The following is a 19601-nucleotide window of genomic DNA, read 5'->3' on the forward strand; positions in this document are numbered from 1 at the left end:
AGAATTTGGGGTGGAATGCTGCTTGTAAAAACAGTAGAGCAGTATCGCAGAGCCAGAAACAGCACCAGAGACATCAACTCAGGTTTTCTGGGAGCCCTTTGAACCAGGCAGCATCTCACATCGGATCCAACAGAGATGGATGCAGCGAGAAGGGAGCAGTTCTTTCTCCTGAGCAGCTCTTTTGACAACTGTGATCTTATCAAAGTTTCAAGTTTTTCATTACACTCTCTTTCTATTTCTTTAACTCCTGCCTTCAAACCACACTCTGTCCTCTCCGAGCCAGCTGGGAATAGTCACAACTCTTTACAGCGCTGATCAGGGGCTGAAGCTCCCCAGGGGCACTGAGGCCTCCCATCCCTGGGGCACAGAGCCTGGGTGACCCACCAGAGCTGCAGCTAATAGACAAATAGGTCTGGAAACATGCAAAATATCAGGGTAAATTCACTGAGGCTCAGAGAAGGGAATAGATGGGTACAGACAGCTGGAAGAGACACATGGAAAGGGGCGAGAGGCATCCCAGCACTTTAGTTGCCTCTGCAAAGCCAGGATTACTGCTGGGAACCTAAAGCAAGAACCTACCCAGGAGCTGGAGGCAGCACAGCTCTCCAGGGCAGGCAGCAGCATCTTCCCCTTCCTCCTTTCCCCACCTCCCATGTGCTCTCCAGGAGACAGAGAAGCTCAGACCACCCTCTCCTCAGCCAGCAGCACATCAGCACATCCACCCCCTTTCCAAGGGCACAGGGACAGAGGCACAGGCATCAAACACAACAAACCCCCCAAAACCAGGCAAACCCAAGACTCTTGGAACAGCCACATACCTTACACAGCAGGCAGCACTATCCCAAGGAGCCAGGAGAAAGAACCCTCCCCACAGGAAGGGCAGAGCTGCTTTTGTTAGCTGGGAACTCCATAATTAACCCAGGGTGGTCCTGATGGGGAGGGTGGAGCTGGCCCTGCCCCTCAAGGGGAAATTCCCTTCCTCTGTGCTCCATCCCCAACCCATTCATTGGGAAACAGCAAATAAGAAGGAATTGTCCCTTTCTACCCTGCATCCTGCCCCAGCCCCTGAGCACTGGTGCAGCACAAGCTACAGTGTGCACCTCAATTCACTGTGCCAAGGGGATGCTGAGCTCTCCTCTCCCTGTCCCATCCCTGCTCCCAAGGTCCCCATTAGCCTGGAGAAGGACACCAAGCCCCACACTGTCCTGGAGCCCTCAGCCACCCAAAACCTTCCCCATCAACCAAACCCAAGTCCCTTCCCGGAGCCTGGAACGAACAGTGACCAAGAGACAGCAAACGCCGAGTGCAAAACCATGGTCTTTTATTAGAAATCTCCTCGTATAAAAATGATCATGCTCTACACAGTCCTCGAAGAGTTCATAAACATCCAGGCACTGAACTTCTTTATTTTTTTGTGGGTTTTTGTTTTTTGACTGGTCAGTACATGAAGCAGACATATTTCAATCCATATGGTCATCACATACATCAATTAACCACCTATAGAAATCAGCACTTTGAACACAGTCTAGGTTTTATCTTATTTTATTTCGTTGTCTGTTTTTAAATTGAATTTTATGCATTTTTATTTCTTTTTTTTTTTTTTTCCTTTTTGCAACATATAGGATTGGGTAGGAGACAGGAGAGAGAGTGAAGAGGGACGGAGGAAGACGGGAACCAAAGAAAAGGGAGGATTCAAACCAAAAGAAAGAGCAAACGGAAGGTTCTGCACAACCACAAACAATCTCACAAATTCCAGAAAGGGGAAAATGTTGGGTATTGGTTGTTCTTTTTTTTTTGCCAAGATACAGGAAAAAAAAACAAAACCCAAAGACTTGCCAAAGTCCATCACCCCTTCCCTGCACCACCTTCCCCCTGTCCGACTGTTGCTCCTGGGGACGCACGCACCATCACAACGCTCGCTGGGGTCATTGCTGTTCTTTCTTTGTACTTGTTTTGCTGCTGTTGCTCATCTTCCCCAGGAGCTCTGCCCAGCGGCCCCACCAGGAGCGTGTTGTCATCCCCCCCCCTCGCTGCCATCTCCCTGTCCCTTCCAGCATCCCCTGATGAGGATGCGACTCGGCTCCCTCGGGGCATCCGCAGCCTCCCTCCATGCCAGGCAGTTGTGATCACTGGAGCTAAATTGCGTGGTTGCTGTAGCTGACGTAGGTCTGTTTGGTAGCCAGTGCTGGAAAGAGAGACAAAGCTCACATGTATCATTAATGAAGTCAATCATCCCTTCCTGGTGCCCAGCCCATCACCCTCACCTGAGCGTCGTGCCAGGGGATGCTGGTGAGGAGGTGACATGGGGTTTGCTCACGGATGGGTCAGTGCTGGCACTTGGGATCATTCCCTGCAAGGGCAATGAGTCTGGCAGAGGGGCTGAGCCCCATGGCAGACCGTGGGGGCTCCCTGAACACAGTTCATCATGAAGAGAGCCCCCAGGACATGACATGAGCCATGGGGAATGTGCTCTCAAGCTCCCATTCACTTCCCTCAGCAACCTCTTACAGACAAACCCATTCCACGTTCCCAAAAGCTGAGCTTGACCCAGCCCTGCAGAGCAAGGTTTGGGGTCCAAGCCGGGTGCCTGCACCCCTGCACGCTGGTCCATGGACCAGAGCAGCAGCACCCGCAGTGGTGGCAAGAAGCATGGCTGCATCCCTCAGCCCAGGATGCTTGTGCCCGTGCTGGAGGAGCAGGGCACATACACAAACCTGCTGCCACCTTCCAGCTTCCCCAGCCCTCAGGATGGGGCTGAACACAGGAGGGCAAGCAGTGGCTACAGAACCACCACATGCCCCAGGCTGACAGCAGGGAGCTGCAGCAAGGCCTGGAGCCAGGAAAGCAATAAATAGATTTCACCAGCCAGCAATAAATCCTCCTGCGCCCAGCCTCTGGGCTCACTTGCTTTTAGAGGCAGCCACAGCTCTGCGAGGTGGAAGCTATTGCTTGCAGAGCTCTGGCTTGTCCCAGAGCCTTGGCTGCGCTGCAGAGGTCCCACCATGAGGTCCCCAGGTACCACAGGGCTCAGCACACACACAGGCACCCTCCAGCCAAGGGCATGGACAAGCACCAGCGCACACAGCAAAGCCCAAAACACCACAAGCGGCACAAACACATCCTCTGCAGAGACCATCCCCATGGCACTGTGCCGAGGGGGCACCCAGCAGCTCTCCCTGTCTCAGTGCCTCGCTGACAAATGAACCTTGCTGCAGGTTCTGGTGTTCCCAGATAACAATTAGATAGGCCCTAAGAAATCGGAGCTGACAGCGAGCGGTTAGCCGCAGTGTTTCCACAACCTGCCCTCATCAAAGCCCTGAGAATTACTTACTCTGCTTATTGAATGATATATGACCTGTCAGTGACAGTGAAGAACAGCCCCTTGGTCTTGCTGACACCACCCCCCAGTGCCTCCTGCCCTCTGCACTGATGCCATGCCCAGCTGGATGCCCTGTTCACGTCGAGCTCCCATATTCCCAGAGCTGGGATGCAGCAGACGGGAGGCTCAGGTCCCCCTGCTCTTGGCAAATGCAAGCCCCAGGGGCTCCTGCTGCAAGACCCATGTGGGAAAGGATGCCCAGAGCAGCTGAGAGCACATGGGACTGTCTGGGTTCAGGTCCCAGGTGAGGTGCTCTCTGCATCCGTGCCTCCGAGCCCTTTGTGCCAGCAGAGCCCTGGGCAGGAGCCGTGTGTGGCTGGAGGGAAACAAGGTCACACAGACACAGTATCACAGCCTGTGACACCGATGCCATGGGGAGCCTCCAGGACAGGGCTGCTCCTGGCAAGCCCTTACTGTGGGGAGCCCATTGGTACTCCCAGCCTTGCCTGGAGCATCTCTTGCATAGACACAATGGGGGAAACAGGGGGACCAGTACCCACTGCCACGTTGGGATAGGACCACAGTCCGTGCAGATCTGTGATAGCAGCTCTCAAAAGCATGGGTGCTGGTGGGTCTGACCATGTAGCAGCCCTTCACAAGGCAGACAGGTAGATGAAAGAGTCGATTATGCCGAGAGACTCCTACAGAGAGAAGTCGCATACAGCCAGCAAGAGCCATTACACAGAGCGATGGAGATGCCAAGGGATATTAAATAGCTCAGAATGGAAAGACAGCAAGCGTGGGATTACAAAGACAATCACGGCTTTCCATTAAATGCTGTTTGGACTTCATCCCGCTGATGCTGGAACCCAGAAACTCTGCTGGTACATGAGGAACATTTGTATTTCCACAGGGTTTACTTCAGATTTAGCCTGGATGGGATTTCCCTTCCCAGAGGACCCCAGCAGCATTGGCTCCACTCATTCCTTCCTCCTGCAAGGCTCTGGTTTTGGAAACCCAAACACAAAACGGGCACGCACACAGCTTCCCAAGGGCTCCCGAGCCTCTACCCAGGGAGGCTGGTGTCAGCCTGACAAGGCCAACAGCCAGGAATCCCTCCTCATGCCCCAGCTGGAGCACAGATAACTAGAGCACACCTCCCTCCTCAGGGCGGCTTTGGCCACGGCGGGGACCAGTGACCCCCAGGCATGAGATGCATCCCTTCTCACGCTGCCCTTGGTCCTGGGGGATGGCAAAGCCATGGGGCAGGAGGGAGCTGAGATATCCCATTGCTTGTGCCCATGGAGGAGAGCATGGCTATGACCCACCAGCGAGACAGGGCTTTGGGCTTCCCCGCACTACATTGGTCCCCAGCAGGACCACGTTACCTTGTGTTTCCAGGTTTTCACAGAGCTCTGATTTGGCTTCTCCATTGGGGCGGAAGCCTCCCTTCTGAGAGAACTTGTTGGACATGGTGGCTGCCGTCACCACCGCCTTGAGGCTCCGCTTGCGCTTGGGGACGTTCTGCTCCGGGTGGAAGAGGATGATGTACACCTTGGGCATGTAGAGCATGCCCAGGGACACCGAGGCACTCAGACTCACCGAGATGGTGAGCGTCGTGGTCTGGATGTACATCTGCAAGACACAAGGGCACGAGCTGAGAGCCAGCACAGCTCTGTAGGATCCAGGAGTGTCTGGATAGATCCTCCTATCCAGAGAGGGAAGGGAGGAAACAGGGGAGCATGGAAAAGTTTGGGTTAAATAAGTGAAGGGGTGGGGAGCCAGGCTTGGAAATGGTGTCAATATTGGATCCTAAACATCAGACTTGCCGTGTTGCATGGGCCTTTGCTCACTTCTACTGTTTCCTCCCCCTGCAGACACAGGGATGCTGTGCCAGTGCCTGGACCTGCGTTTCAGGGCCTCCCTGTGCCAAGCCCTCCCCACACTCATGTGTGCTGCAGCAGCAACCTGCCAGCCCCCCAGCACCAGCAGGGACAGAACCCCTGCACATCATCACCCTCCCTCTGTCTTACCCACACTCACAGCCCACCGATGCTACGGTGATGGACACAGAGAGAACGCCCACTCCCAGTCCAGCCTAGGGCACCCCCGGCTTCCCCAGCTCCTTCAACAGGTAATTCCCATTCCCCATGTGGCTCCCTGGGCCGTTGTCATGTAAGTCACATATTACACACTGACGTTGCCTTTTCGCAGTCAAAACTAATTTCACGCTCACTGTCCAGGACTAACAGTGACAGATGTTTTGCAAAATGAAAGCCCATTAATCTGGCTGCAGAATAATCCATTTTTCTATGGAAAGCATTTGGCAGGCTCCTTACAAGCCGGGGGCATCCGAATCAGGGGCAATGGGAGGCGAAGAGACGCCCTCCCTATGCTCATCCCCACCTCTCGCACCCAAGAAACACGGGAGTCTGGGCGAGCAGCCCCTCCGTAAGCATCCCTGCTGTAGGCACACAGCCCCAGCATCCTCTCCTCTACCACGCAGCTCGTGCTGGGTCTCTTGGGACAGGGAGAGGGCTCTGGGTCTTCAAGTGCCTTTGCATGCACCTTGGTGTCTTCTCCATCTGCGCTCTGGAGCAGGGGCTGCTTTGCTGGTTGCCAACAAGGAGGCTCAAGGCAGTTTCTGAGCTTTATCCCATGGCTCAAAGCACGGTGTCTGGGGTTTCCTCTGCAGTCGTTTCACACGTGGGACTTAGTCCTGCGCAAGGTGGCAGGACCTGGAGGAGCCAGCGGGATCTGGGGGGCTGCAGCATCCCGGGGGTGTCATCCCATCCCATCCCACGCAGGATCATGGATCCCAGGAACAGTGCAAAGAAAACAAACCACACGGACCCAACGCATTCCAAATCAACCCAAAAGGGGAAAAAGAAGGCAAAAAAAAAAAAAAAGCTGGTTTTGAGTTAATGGAAAAGTTTTGTTTGTCCCCAGAAGAAAACCTCTTGCTGTCACATGCGCTGGTTGGTTTGTTCCACCTTCTCTCTATGTGTACACAGAGTCAATCTAGGCACCTTATGGAAATAAAAATGCCATCTCATCAAGGAAAGTCAAAACACATCCCTGGGCCAGAATAGCTGCGCTTCCTTTACGCTTCCCTCTTCTTTTTAACCCGTGCTGTAACTCTCCAGACTTCACTGTGGGTGACCTGGATACTGGGAATGAGGGTAAGCACCGGGACACCACCTCCAGGCACCCCAAGCCCTGTCCCACAGATGGGCACAAATCTGCTCAGCACCCATGGGGCACAGCTGAGACTCAGCAGCCCTTCATCCCCACCACTGCCATGCTCCTGCTCCTCCTGCTCCCAGCAGATGCCTTTCGGAGGAGCCTCACTTCTCAATCCATCATTTCCCATGTCTCCTGCCTCTGCAGTGACTCCCACCCATGCCCTGGGACTCGGAGGCGTTTCAGCCACAAGGGAAAGAGCAGCTGAGACTGAGCTCAGACATCTCCGGGTCAGCCTCCAGCGCTGATAGGGATTCCCTATCAAGTGGCACCAGCTCCAGACACCCCATACTCCCCGCATCTCTGAGCCCTGCAGCACTTTTGGGGTCTCAGATGGCCATCGTGGCTCCCTGCAACCCACTGATGCATTCGCCAGAGACAGCCCCATTTTCTGCAGCCTGCTCTAACCTCAGCTTTGCATGAGGCCCCTTTCCAGCTCCGAGAGAAGTATTTTCAGCCTGGAACCCAAGCACAGCCATGAAGTTAACCGGTAACATCAAAAAATGACGTTGCTCACAACTCTGGTTCCTGCTCTCTTAATCAGTTTCCAACCCAGGGCCCCACTTTACCCCTCTGCTATTGACACCTGAGCTTCCCCAGAGCCCTTTGAGGTGTGTGCTGCAGCTACCAAAGAAGTTCCAGCTCCCGGCGCAGCAGCATCCGCTGCTTCATGGAGAGGATCAAAGACCACAGCCTGTCTCTGACTCGAGATGATGAAGCTGTGTCAAGGGTCCGCAGCCACCCTAAATGACCCCAGACAATCCCCAAGCTCAGCACTGTGCTCAACCTTTGCCCCAGGGCTGGATGAGCCCATCCTGCCCCATGGGAGCATCTCAGACTCCAGCCCCAGCCTTGCACAGCTTGTGTTTGTCCCAGAGCAAACCTCTGCCATTATTGGCAACCTCCCCCCTTCTAAACCCAGGGAAGGAAAACCCACTCAGGCCTCATGCAGCACTGCTGAACAAATCACTGGACAGTCAGTCCTTCTCCTTCCTTTCTCTCTCCCTCTTTTCCCTGGCTGAAAGCAAATGTGATAAACAGAGCAGCAGACAATGACACCGCTGTTCAGCTGCTGCCTTATCAGCACAGGAAATTGTCTCTTTCTTTAGATCCTCTGTTATTGCTATTTCTGTAATCCGCTGGGATCGGCAGGGATAAGAGGTTCTTTTGAGAAAAGGCTTGGGGGACTTGTTATAATCATATGCCACCTCCATGCAAAGTTGTAGGCACAAGGTAAAGCAAAATGCAATTAAACCAAAGGGGTTTATTCATCTCCTCCAGACCATCAGCAGCTCAGACGGGGTCAGGACAGAGCTGCCGGCAGCACTGGAGGTGTGAGTCTGCCCCATGGCATCCTCAGGACTCCAGTGAATCTCCAGCCGTGCTCTATGGGGAGAACAGTGGGCGATGTCCCTGTAGGAATGGGGTGAAGATGAGGGGATCCCTCTCTGAGATGACATGGGGATGGCCCCCTGAGCATCCCAGCAGCACCAGGAGCACCACAGTGTGATGCCAACACCAGATCTTCTGCGCAGGCTGTGTAACGACACCTTTTTGGCCTTTTCCTCCCCAATACTTCAAACCAGCAGCTAAAGCATCGGGGCAGCACCGAGCACCCGGTTCCTCTGGCTGCCCCTTTGAGCGCATCCATCATCCTTCAGCCGCAGCCCGGCGATGCTCAGAGCACACAGCCCATGGCAGCACGGCCCAGCACCAAGCTGAACCGCCACAAACCCCTCCTTGGGAGTGCTCAGTGGATGCCGTGGCAGCCGCAGGCTTTGAGAGAGCGAGCAGCGTCCAAGGGGAGTTGGGAACATCACTTTTTCCGCCTCTAATCAGCTTGTTAGCAGCCTAATAACAGAGGAGCCCTGCATATTACAAGCCCCCGAAGTGAGGCACAGCCTATTGTCGAACTGCTGCTTGACAGCCAGCTTTCGGCAGCCCTAAATTATCCCATGACAAGCTGCAGTGAAGAGGTGAGCAACCTTGCGCATAATCTACAATCATTATCATTTCCATCTTTATTACCCACAGTATGCCGAGCACATTAAAGAGGCTTTAAGGGAGCTTTTGTTTTGCAATAATTTCTTAAAAAACCTGCTTTCTTGTTAGTATCTCCCCTGCCATCTCATCAAAATGGAAATGCTGCAAAAGGTTCCATTTATTTCCTTTAATTCTTTACATTTCCAGCCAGGGCGGGCTGGTTTGGTAGAGGCTTTTTGGTTGAGCCAAGGTTAGAGGTGCCTGTGCAGATCTCAAGCGCCAGGGTTTGGTGCTCTGAGCAGAGACAGCCCTCCAGGACACAGCTGAAACGTCTCCCAGCAAACCACTTCTGGCCCTTTCTGCAGTAGGTGTATCCGAAAGCCATGGTGTCAGCAGCTCAGCATCACAGCAGGCACATCCAGGGGAAATGGGCCCACTTGTGATGGCTCCAGAAGGAATCTGGGCAGTGGGTCACCCTGGGGATTCCCAGGGAATAGCAATACCAAGGTTTACTTCTCACAGGCAGCTCCGGCTGGCAGGCGTGAGCTGTTTGTATTTAACACAAATGGGATTCTTGTTTTGGCTGGCAGGCAAAGGGGATTTGGGTCTTGTTCATGAGGTTTTTCTTCTTTGTTCTCAATCCCTCTCACTTGAGCACGGAGCTTCATCCAGGCTGGCCTCAGTCCCGCGGGTACCAGCACCGGGACCACCCTTCAGGAGCAGCTGATGGGGAGGAGGATGGACAGACAGATGCGTTGTATCCGGCCTGGCCTTGTCTACCCTGACTGGTTAAGTCACAACTGGAGTGGCAGGGATGCTCCCCCTCAAGCCCCTCAGCCCCTTGCCCTCCCCTGCTCTCAGCTCTCATGGATTTTGGAGGGCAGCACCATCTCCCCGTTCTCCATCACTGACTCAGCACCGGGAAAAGGTGCTGGCTGGGCAGCCCTTCATCCCTTTTCCATGCAGAAATGGTGCTCATGACAATGGGGACCTAGATCTGTTCTGGGCACTCATCCTCCCCCAGCCCACAGCAGCCTCTGCTGCCCACTGCTACCCTGTCTGGAGAGGGGCAGAGCAGCCAACGGGGCACTGAAAACCAGACGTAGAGGGAAGAAATGAAACAGGAAAGTCTCTGTTCCCTATTACAGCAACTCTTCCCACTGCAATTCCCAAGCTGGCAGGCCCCATCCTTGCTCAGGACACGCCAGCCTCTTTCAGCCCCCTTCGTGGCAGCCCCCAGCCAGACCTGTCCCTCCTCACTTACCTTTTCCGCTGACTGTGACGTCCCAAAAAATATAGGGATGAAGGCTAACCACACAATGCAAGTAGTGTACATGGTGAACCCGATGGGTTTGGCTTCGTTAAAGGTCTCTGGGACCCCGCGGGTCTTAATAGCATACACAGTGCAGGTGACCATGAGAAGCATGCTGTACCCAAGCAAACAGATGAGGGAGAGGTCCGAAATGTCACATTTGAGGATGCCCCGGGCAAAGTGGGGGTTTGTAGTCCGCTGGTCCTCGTAGTCAATGACAGAGTGGGACGGGTCCACGATGAACCAGATGCAGACGCCCACGAGCTGCAGCGAGATGAGGCTGAAGGTGATGACCAGCTGGGATGCGGGGCTGATGAACCGGGGCGCGCTCACCGACTTCTTGCCCTGCTCGAAGATGCGGTAGATGCGGTTGGTCTTGGTGAGCAGGGCGGCGTAGCTGATGCTCATGCCGAGCCCGAGGAAGATGCGCCGCAAGGAGCACGTGCTCAAGTCGGGCTCAGCAATCATGAGGAAGGTGGTGGCGTAGCAGAGGAAGATGCCCGTCAGCAGGACGTAGCTCAGCTCCCGCCCCGACGCCTTGACGATGGGCGTATCGTTGTAGCGCACGAAGGTGACCACCACAAAGAGAGTGGCGATGATGCCCACAATGGCGATGAAGACGGGAACCACGGCCCAGGGCGAGCTCCACTCCAGCTTGATGATGGGGATGGGGGTGCAGCTGGTGTGGTTCTCGTTGGGCCGCTCGTTGAAGTGGCACCGCTTGCAGTGGAACTCATCCAGCTGGTACTGGTAGCCGTCGCAGCGCTCGCAGTGCCAGCAGCAGGGAATGCCCTTCACCAACTTCTTCCTCTCGCCTGGCTTGCAGGGCAGGCTGCAGATGGAGCTGGGGAGCTGATTCCCACCCCCAGGCCATAGCATGCTCTCCACCTGTGGGGCAAGATGGCACCAGCCCCATTGACATCGAGCTGGGCATGTCCAGCATCCCTAGGGCACCTCTGCTCAGAACAGTGGTGCCTGCATCTGACCCCTCTCCCCAGCAGTACATCCCATGTATGGGCCTACCCAGCATGGGGACAGGACAAGCTCTCCATCCACCTTTTGGGAGGAGTCAACACCAGAAACCCAAAAATAAAGTCCCTCCTTCCCTAGGAAAACCCCTCTGCTCTGTTCTGGCCTCTCGTCCCCTTATCAGAGCTGCAAAGTCGGATGCCCAAAGCCCATGGGATATGGCCACACACACTGATGGTGTGTCTCTGAGGCTGAAGCACAAGAGACACCCTCCCCTCTGAACCCCCAAAGTTTGGCTGCCAAACTTTGCACCCATGGGCTCCCTGGCTCCCAGCTGGGTTTGCTACAGGCTATATGTCCTCAATGGATGCAGAAGAAACCTGCAGGACCTTCCCCTTGGCACCAGGCACCAGCCAGACCCCAGCCTTACTTTGAGGTGGAGGTGGTCGGTCCATTGCCCGATGACTCTGTACTCGGGAGTGGAGTTCCTGATCTGGTACTGGTAGATGTCATAGCGCCCTGGTGCATCTCCGTTCTCATTGAACGTCACGGGAGTCCCGGCAATGCCTGCAGGAGAGGGAGGCTCAGCATCCCCAGCATCCCCCAGCACCGGCTGCCCTGGGTGTTGGTGTTGAAAGGGGCTCTGGTTTGATGCTTCCCTCTTGGTGTGGGGTTTCTCACTGCTGGGGGTGCTGCAAGCTGCCAGGGTGATGCTGGTGCAAGGACCTTATAGCATTGACACACTGACTGCCCCAGGAGCTGGAGCTCAGGGAGCAGCGCCAGGCACCGAGCAGTTACACCAGCCGGGTTAGTGCTTCTTATAAGAAAGGGGGAAAAGCAGCTGTAAAGTTAAATCAAGTAAACTGTGCAAAAAAAACACGATGAAAGGAAGAGAAAAATCAAGCAAGAAGGAAAAATAAATAAAAGAGTCACTACAGAGGAGATTGCAGTGTGGAGATAAATAGAAGTAATAAGGAGAACAAGACAGGAAATGTTTAAGGAGATAGAGCAGAGAAAAAGATGTACTTCCAGAGGAGATCTGAGCACAGACAAGGACACAGCAGCATGATACGTGATGCAGCAGGACCTCTGCCAGGCAGTGGGGCAGCCGTGGGGACACAGGCAGAAGGATAGCAGGGGGAGAGCAGGATTGATGCCGGGTTCCTTTCCAAAGGCTCCAGATGTGGAAGCTCAGACCTCCCCATCCGCTGATGTGCTGCAAAACCACCCAGTACTTGCAGTGGGTGCCAAATGGTATCACAGATAACTTTGGGTGCTGCTGTGTGACCCATAACGGGGACAACCGGAGCCACCCAGCCCCAGGGACGGACAGACCTGAGAAGTTGACGCTGCGGATGTACTTGAGCAGCTCCACGCCATCCACCGGGTCCATCCTGGGGCACAGCCCCACCTTGCCAGGGCACAGGTTCTTGTGCATGTTGTGCAGAGCGTGCCCCATGGCGTAGACGGCGTCGATGACGAACTGGACCTTGCCCTCCTGCTCGTACGAGGAGTCCTGGCCGATCCGCTCCCGGTCTGCAGACACACGTAAAGCCGGGCTGCATCTCCCTGATGTCCCAGTCATTCCCCACCTCCGCTGCAGCCAAACCCTTGCAAACAAACCTGCTCTGGACTGAAGCAGCTGGAAAGTCCAACCCCATTCCCAAACCCACAGACCCATCACCAGCCAGGGAACCCCTGTCCTAGTGGGAAGCTTACACTACCTAGGAATGCCACAGGAAGGAGGAGCAGGGCAGAAGCACACCTCAAGCTGTTCTTCCAAGAGCCCTTTGGATGTCACAGCCCAGTGCCATGGACATCCCTGTACTCCCAGTGGGACATGGGCTGCGCTGTGATTGACATCCCATCCTCACTCCCTCTGCCAGGAGCTCCCACCAGCTCAGCCTCTATCAGTAGCACCAAGGGAGCACCCAGGCAGCGTCCATCACTGTCCTCCTGTCACCCTGCTCCCCTCGTCACCCCCTGCTGCCCTCCCACCCTGCTGACCCACAGCCCTTTGCAGCCTCCGTGGCCATCCCAGCTTGCAGCATCCTGCAGGGATCTGGTAATCACCACTGACGGCTCCCTGCCCCTCCTGTCATCACCGCCCTTAATGGGACAAGAAACACGTTCATCATTTAGCGGGAGACACCAATTAATGTAGCACACTGTTAATTACAGCTAAGAAAGAGTCTCCCATGGGGCAATGCCGTGACAGAGCCACAGCCTCTACATCTCCATCACCGCCTCTGCAGTAGGGCCACAGCAGCAAGAGGGAAAGAGTTTCCCAGGGAGATGAAGGCAGAGCTTCGTGCTCTGGAGAGGCAGAGCCACCCCAGAAATCCATGCAAAGGCATCCAAAATTAATCCTGACTCCACCACGCATGGATGCTCCTGGATGCAAGGTGGGGATCGCAGGGGTCCAGCCACACAGCCTGTGCAGATGGGCACAGGAAAGGCATATATGGAAGCAGCAGTTGCTGATTCCTCCCTTTCCTGCTGCAGGAAGGTGGGATGAGACCAGTGCTGAATGCGAAGCAAATCTCCACTGAGTGGGGATAGCCCAAGGGCTACATGCCCAAAGGTCCCTTTGGGACTGAGAGGGAAACGTGCCACTGACAGGACACTAAAGCAAACGCACAGTGAACTGACCAACAAGGAAAGATGATATCAAGGGAATGAATTTATAGCACATCCTTCAAAGTTATGAAAATGCTTTTGTATACATGGAGATTACTCATGCGAAACCCATCAAGTTATCTTTTCTTCCACATTATTGACAAGAGCTATTAATCTCCTCCCTCGACTTTGGGCCTTTCCCTGCATTCAGCTCTCAAGGCGCAGGCAATCTGCTCTATCCTGTCAGGATAATTATCCACTGAAACACAGGGTGTAATAGACTGTCCAGGGGAGCCGAGCCATTGGGACTGCTGGCCTGCCCAGGGGACACTCAGGACTTATCCCATTCCAGCTCCTCAGCTTCCCAGCAGGCACCTCAAATCCCACACGGGTCCCAGCAAGTAAAATACAATCCATTGTGATAACACAGGCTGCGGAGCCTGGATTTGCCTCCCAAACATCCCCCTGGCTTGCAGCGAGCAGCGGTGGGAGAACCCAGCTCTAGTGCCAAAGCCAAGCTGTCACAGATAAGCAGACACCTCCAAGGCTGTGCATCTCCATCAGCACCTTGCCCCAAGCCCCAGCTGCTTTTGCAGACAGGAATTAAGCTGGTGCACAGAGGGGACAATGCAGAGCAGAAAGCGAAGGCTTGTTCCCACCGAGGAGACAATAAATCTCCTCCAAACTCACAGTAGATTAGGGCAACAAAAGGCATGCGACCCCGCTGATTACAATAGCGGGGCCGTGCATCGTTCTACTGAGCTGGTAATTAATCTACAAGCGCGTGATGAGCCCCTGCGGGCACCCGTCGCAGGACGGGCGCAGCCATCTCCTCAGGCAGTGGATGAGATGGCATTAGCATCAATTCCCATCACATCGCCGGCATCACCCTCAGTGCTGATACAGAGAGCTAGGGAAGGTGCTGCCTCTGAATCTCCAAGTCTCATGGGTGCTGGCGACAGCACCCAGCATAATGCTTTTGGGCTGGGGGGAGCCCATCCAGCCGCAGTGACTGTCCCTGTAAGAGGGATGCTCGTTGCAAACATCTCTGCAACGAGGGCGTAAGTGCCTGTTTGGACAGCCGGTGGAGCTGAAGGGATGCTGAGCAGAGGTATTGCTGGGATGACCTGCCTGCAGTCAGCAGGAGCCTTTTATCATCTTAACTACCAGCGAGCAGTGCAAATCCTCCCCATTGGCCTGGCTGGGGCACGCTGTGCTGGAAAACAGCCAGTGCCACAGGAAAAAAACCCCAACCTCATACTGAGAGCAGTGAGAAGCAAAACAGAAAGGGGAAAGAATATGAGGAATCACAAATAAAGAAGGAAAATCAAATAAAAGCTCCTCTCCCCTGTGCCCACGTTGCTGCTCAACATCTACCCACCGCCTGGCCAGGCAGAGGTGAACACAGACAAATCCCCATCCTGCTTCAAAGCAGAGTCACCATCTAGCCCTGCTAAATGAAGGCCATTATTGAGCTCTCCTGGAGAAAGAGTAGCCCATAGAGCCTGGGAGCATCCTGCAGTCCCCTTGTGAGTGGCACACGGAGGGACAGAGCCCCGAGCCCTGCCCCGTCCTCCTGCCCTTGTCACCCCATTGGCTCCTCCATCCCAGCTCCTCCCCGTCTGCATCCGCATGTGTGTGAACTATTAATGAAGCAGCACTGGCAGGATCCTGTCCCAGTGTGAGCAAGGGCTTCCTGCAGGACCCTTATACATAAGGGTATGTATGTATAGCCCGATGGAGGGAGCTTGGATGTGGGGAAGGATGCTGAGGGCATCCTCCTGTAAAAGCAGGTCCTGGCCTAATCCTGGTCCTAGCAGGACTGCTTGGGGATGGGCACACTGGTCCTGATGGGTGATGGGGTTGGTCTCAGGGATAACGTGAGCAGCTGCCAGCAGGACTTGCCCCAAAACCTGGTGCCCACCCCAGCCCTCACCCCTCACCTTTCCATGGGACCCTTCGGTTTTGGGATGCAAAAGCAAGCAAACCCAGCATTTCTCTGCACATGCTGCGTTCTACCTAAACTTGAAGCTTATGGAGAAAATCAGTGCAATTCCCTTTAGAAAACAGCCCCAAAGGGGACATTAGCATAAGCCATGCAAAGCAGGAGTGCACGGATCCGCACGGGCAGCTTATTTGCTTCATCGCGTGTTATTTCCCCGGTCTATCTGCCAAGCAAACCTTCAGGAGATAATTTATTTGCTGACAAATTCAGATAATCTAAAGACAGTTCCTAGGACATTTGCCATGTCATGGTTTCAGCCGCCTCCACTAATACCTTGGCCCTGAAATATTGCTTGTTTAAATGCTACATTACGATGAAGATGAAGAGATCAGTGGTTTTCTAGACTTGCTCATGCATTTCCCGGTGCTGGGGACCTCTCGATGCAGTCAGGGAAGATGAGAAGCTCTGAGCTACCCAAGACCATGGATGTGGGCAAGGTCTCTTGCTCACCCTTGCTACTTACCCAGCTCGCCCCTATGCATTAGCCGCAAGACTACTTGGGGAAGCTACAGTACTGGAAAGCCAAATTGGTGTCCCCAGATCAGCTGAACACATGGGGAATGCCTGCAAGGGCGAGGATGTGGAAGCATCCTCCTCATCCTCATCCTCAGCAGCTAAAGCAGGGGCAAAAAACAGCCCTTAATGATCAAAGTCCCCAGGCACAGCCGGGTCCATCCACCTGCCATCACGCCACAGCTTCCACAGGCATCCCTCCCAAGGGAAAGGGACACACATACAAATGTCCCCAGTCCTGCCACCTCGCAGCCTGCGAGCCGCCGCGTCGTTATCTGCCTTCAGCCGGTGCCAGGCAGGCAGTAAATCTCTCCCATCTCTCAGTAAACATGTCACCTCCTTGAGCTTCCAAGCATCACCTCAGCAGCAGCGCTGTCAGCAAGACAGATCCCCCCCGGTTGCCTTGTTTACTGCATTAATCCCCACAAGCCTCTTTTAGCTGGAAATGGGTAAAAATGGGGGGGTTAAAGAGGAGGTTGGGGCCCTGGGATCGGATTCTGCAGGGATGAGGTTCCCTGCCTGCAGGACAAAGGGGCACATCGGACCCAGGCAAACACCACTGCAGCAGTGCCTCCCTTGCAGGCACCCTGCACCCTCCCATGGGGCCTGGCAGCACCCTTCCTGCTGCCACAGCATCAATGCTGGCTGAGCAAGAGCCAGATCCTGACCCTGTGCTACCTATTGGCCCCATTCCTCTGCAACCACCCCATCTTTTCAGCCTGCTCCAGTGAGATAGGAGCTGCTTGCAAGGGAGCAAGGATGCTCCAGTGGCTTCACGCCTTACACAGGACAATGGTGCTTGTGTTAGCACAAGATGAGAAAGAGGCAGTTGTCCAAATGCTGCATAATAGTGCAGAATTCATCCCCAAGTCCCCAAACCTGGGTGGCTTTGTACCTGCAGAAGCAGGGGCCGAGGGATGGGAGATATGCAAGAAGCATGCATGACAGGGAGCTGCCCTGGGAGCCCTGCATGGGGACCGTGCCTTCACACACACACACCACCCAACAGGCTCCACATGCTTCCTGCACCACACACAGCACACCAGGATGCACACAGGCAGTTTTGTGCACCCTTCCTGTCCACTTTGAGACAAGCTGCCACTGTCAGGAGACCAGCAAACATCCGCATAGGCACAGGGCAGACCTGCATCACCCTCATTCACCACCTCCAGTATTTCTCCAGCCTCCCCCAGATTCCCACCTGGGTTCTTTGCCATTGCCTCCACATCCCTTTGCACCCAGTGTGATACAGCAACACACACCCGGGAGCCTCTGCGTGCCCACAGCATCCCCACAGCTCTTACTGGTGCACTTCTTGATGCTGCTGCCCTTCTTCAGCGCATGCCGGCTCAGCTTGCAGTGGAAATTCTCCTCCCAAAACTCAGCAAACCAGATGTTCCGGCGGTTGTTGTCCAGAGTCCTGCTGGAGAAGTAGCGGTCGAAACCTGCCCAGGGAAGAGGGGATGGAAGGGATAAATCCCTGGGATGGCAGGGGTTGGAGCTGGAGGAGATTTAAGATCCTTCCCAACCCAAACCATTCTAGGATGATTTTACAGCCAAAACCTGGCAGTTAAGGGGCACAACTGACCCAGGGGGATGCTGAGGGCACCCATGGACCACAGCCCCTTACCTTTAACAGAGACCCGTTTAGGCAGGATGGTGACGGAGCCCTCGGCCACCTCTTCCAGGTGAAGGACAGGGGAGATTTTGGAGCCCCAGCTGTCCGAGCCCATCCAGATGAAGTGTCCTGTCTGGTTCGCCCTCTTGGCAGCCTCCAGCACCCTTCTGCAGAGAGAAGCAACAGGGCTGGCACCATGGGGTTCCACGTCCAGCCCCACGGAAGCAGGATACCGGCACAGGGCAGGACTCTGCGCTGTTTGCCCACTCCAGGCACTCAGTTGGCACCATCCACGACTCGTGGAGCAAGAGCAAACCGTGCTGCTCAGCTCCCGCACCCTCTGTCCTCCCAGCCTGGGCACTCAGGCTGCTTCTCCCACATCATTTGTGTATTTGCTGACTGGTAATTGAATTTCCCCCTTAATTACACATTGGGGGGGGCGGAATCAGGTTGTGCCACAGCAGGCAGGAAACGCAGCAGCAGTGCGCTCTCAGCTCCAATCAGCACTGCAAGCCATGGGAGAAAGCCAGGCAGTGCTGCCAGTGCTCAGGCTAGAGCTGAACTAGGCTCTGCTGGGCTCAGCTGGGCAGCAGTTGGGAGCCAGAGATGCCATCCACCCTGCTGAGCATCCTCATCATGGCCAGACACTCAGCCACATGTGCTTGTGCATTCCACCAGTGCCAGCCAGCTCAGGAAACCTTAATAGGTAGAGAGGAGCTTTCTTGGATCCAACCCTCCAGGCTCTTTATTCCCAGCCCCACATGCCCTCAGGGGGCTCATGTGGGTCCCCAGCCCCATGGGAGCGGAGCCTGGGGCAGCTTCATCCTCTTATGCAGCGAGGAAGCAGGTTTTGTGACTCACAGGAGCTGATCATTTCAAGTCCAGATGGTGTTTGAAACACGAGATAAGGGAGAAATAACAATAAATACAAATCAGAGAGGGGAGACAAGATGGGAAGAGGCAGGCTCGTGCTGGAGCTATGGGGACAGCAGGAAGCCATGCCCCGTGCTCCATGCACATCCCACTGCAGGGAAGTCAGCAAAGTCCATGTCCCACTGCAAGCATCTCCAGCCACCCATGGTCATTGCGCCGGGCCAGATCTCCCCAGGGAAAATCAAAGGTGTTCCTGGGGGATCAGTGATTTACACCCAATCTAAGCCAGGCAGAAATCTAAGCAACAACCATCCTTGGACCATCTTCCTTGCACACTGCAGGGGAGGCAGCTCCATCTTCCAGGCTCCATAGCCTAAGCTGGCACGAGGGTCAGGATCTGCAATCTCCATGCCGGGGCTAAACCCACGCTCACCCTGCACGAGGTGGGGGTGTGTGTAAACGGCTGTTCATGGGATGTAATCCTATTTGGATGGGTAAATATTTACAAACCCCAGTTAATGGGGCTTGCCATTTACACAGCGAGGTAAATCCCCCGCTTCTCGCCACACACCCGCGTAAATGTCAGGCTTGCAGACATTTCTATTAAGGAAGGAAAAAAGAAACTTGGAGCGTTTGAGCATCTGATGTAAACTGATTTCGAATCGCAGTTTACCCACATTTACATAATGTTTGCTGATTAATAAATTAGATACTTAAGAAATCAGGGGTAGTTCCATGTGAATCATTCTGCTCCATAAACAACAGGAGCTGCAAGACATCGCTTCGCCTGCAGAGCAGCTCATCACCTCAAAGCCTGGCTGCATCCTCAGGCAAAGCGGCAAGGGGGGGTCCCCAAAGGCACCTCAGGACCTCTTCCATGCTAGGGGCTGAGCTGCAGAGCAGAGCAGAACCAGCATCTGTATCCTGCCACAGGCGGTGCTCAGCGAGGCCCCATGCTGGAGCTGACCCAGCCCATGAGCAGCGTGAAGCAGCAGGGTTGTGACAGCAGGGGTTGTAAGACCGGGTTTGATCTCCTGTGAGCTCTGTGGTGTTGTGGTTTGACTGCAGCAACGCACCAGGCAGCCACCCTAAAGTCAGCTCTGGTGGGTCCCCGCCACGCTGGAAGGTGCATCCTCTTCCCACTGGA

The 19601-nt window shown here is 54.7% G+C and overlaps 1 protein-coding gene across 2 annotated transcripts in view; it reads right to left on the minus strand.

Moving 5' to 3' along the window:
• Positions 1 to 1299: 1299 nt before the first annotated feature.
• The window catches only part of GRM4 (glutamate metabotropic receptor 4), a 46441-nt gene continuing 28139 nt past the window's right edge, over positions 1300 to 19601 (minus strand). For both annotated transcript variants that reach the window (XM_061471926.1, XM_061471925.1), the window contains exons 5-11: positions 17594 to 17748; positions 17268 to 17408; positions 12162 to 12362; positions 11257 to 11393; positions 9810 to 10745; positions 4708 to 4954; positions 1300 to 2185 (exon numbers count right to left, since the gene is read on the minus strand). In XM_061471926.1, coding sequence (XP_061327910.1) covers positions 2136 to 2185; positions 4708 to 4954; positions 9810 to 10745; positions 11257 to 11393; positions 12162 to 12362; positions 17268 to 17408; positions 17594 to 17748 — 1867 coding nt within the window. In that variant the 3' untranslated portion in view covers positions 1300 to 2135. The remainder of the gene's footprint in view (positions 2186 to 4707; positions 4955 to 9809; positions 10746 to 11256; positions 11394 to 12161; positions 12363 to 17267; positions 17409 to 17593; positions 17749 to 19601) is intronic.

Source organism: Pezoporus flaviventris, unplaced genomic scaffold, assembly GCF_033815535.1.
Source record: "Pezoporus flaviventris isolate CSIRO_AGI_PZ_B2104156 unplaced genomic scaffold, CSIRO_AGI_Pfla_v1 ptg000069l, whole genome shotgun sequence".
Lineage (NCBI taxonomy): Eukaryota > Metazoa > Chordata > Aves > Psittaciformes > Psittacidae > Pezoporus > Pezoporus flaviventris.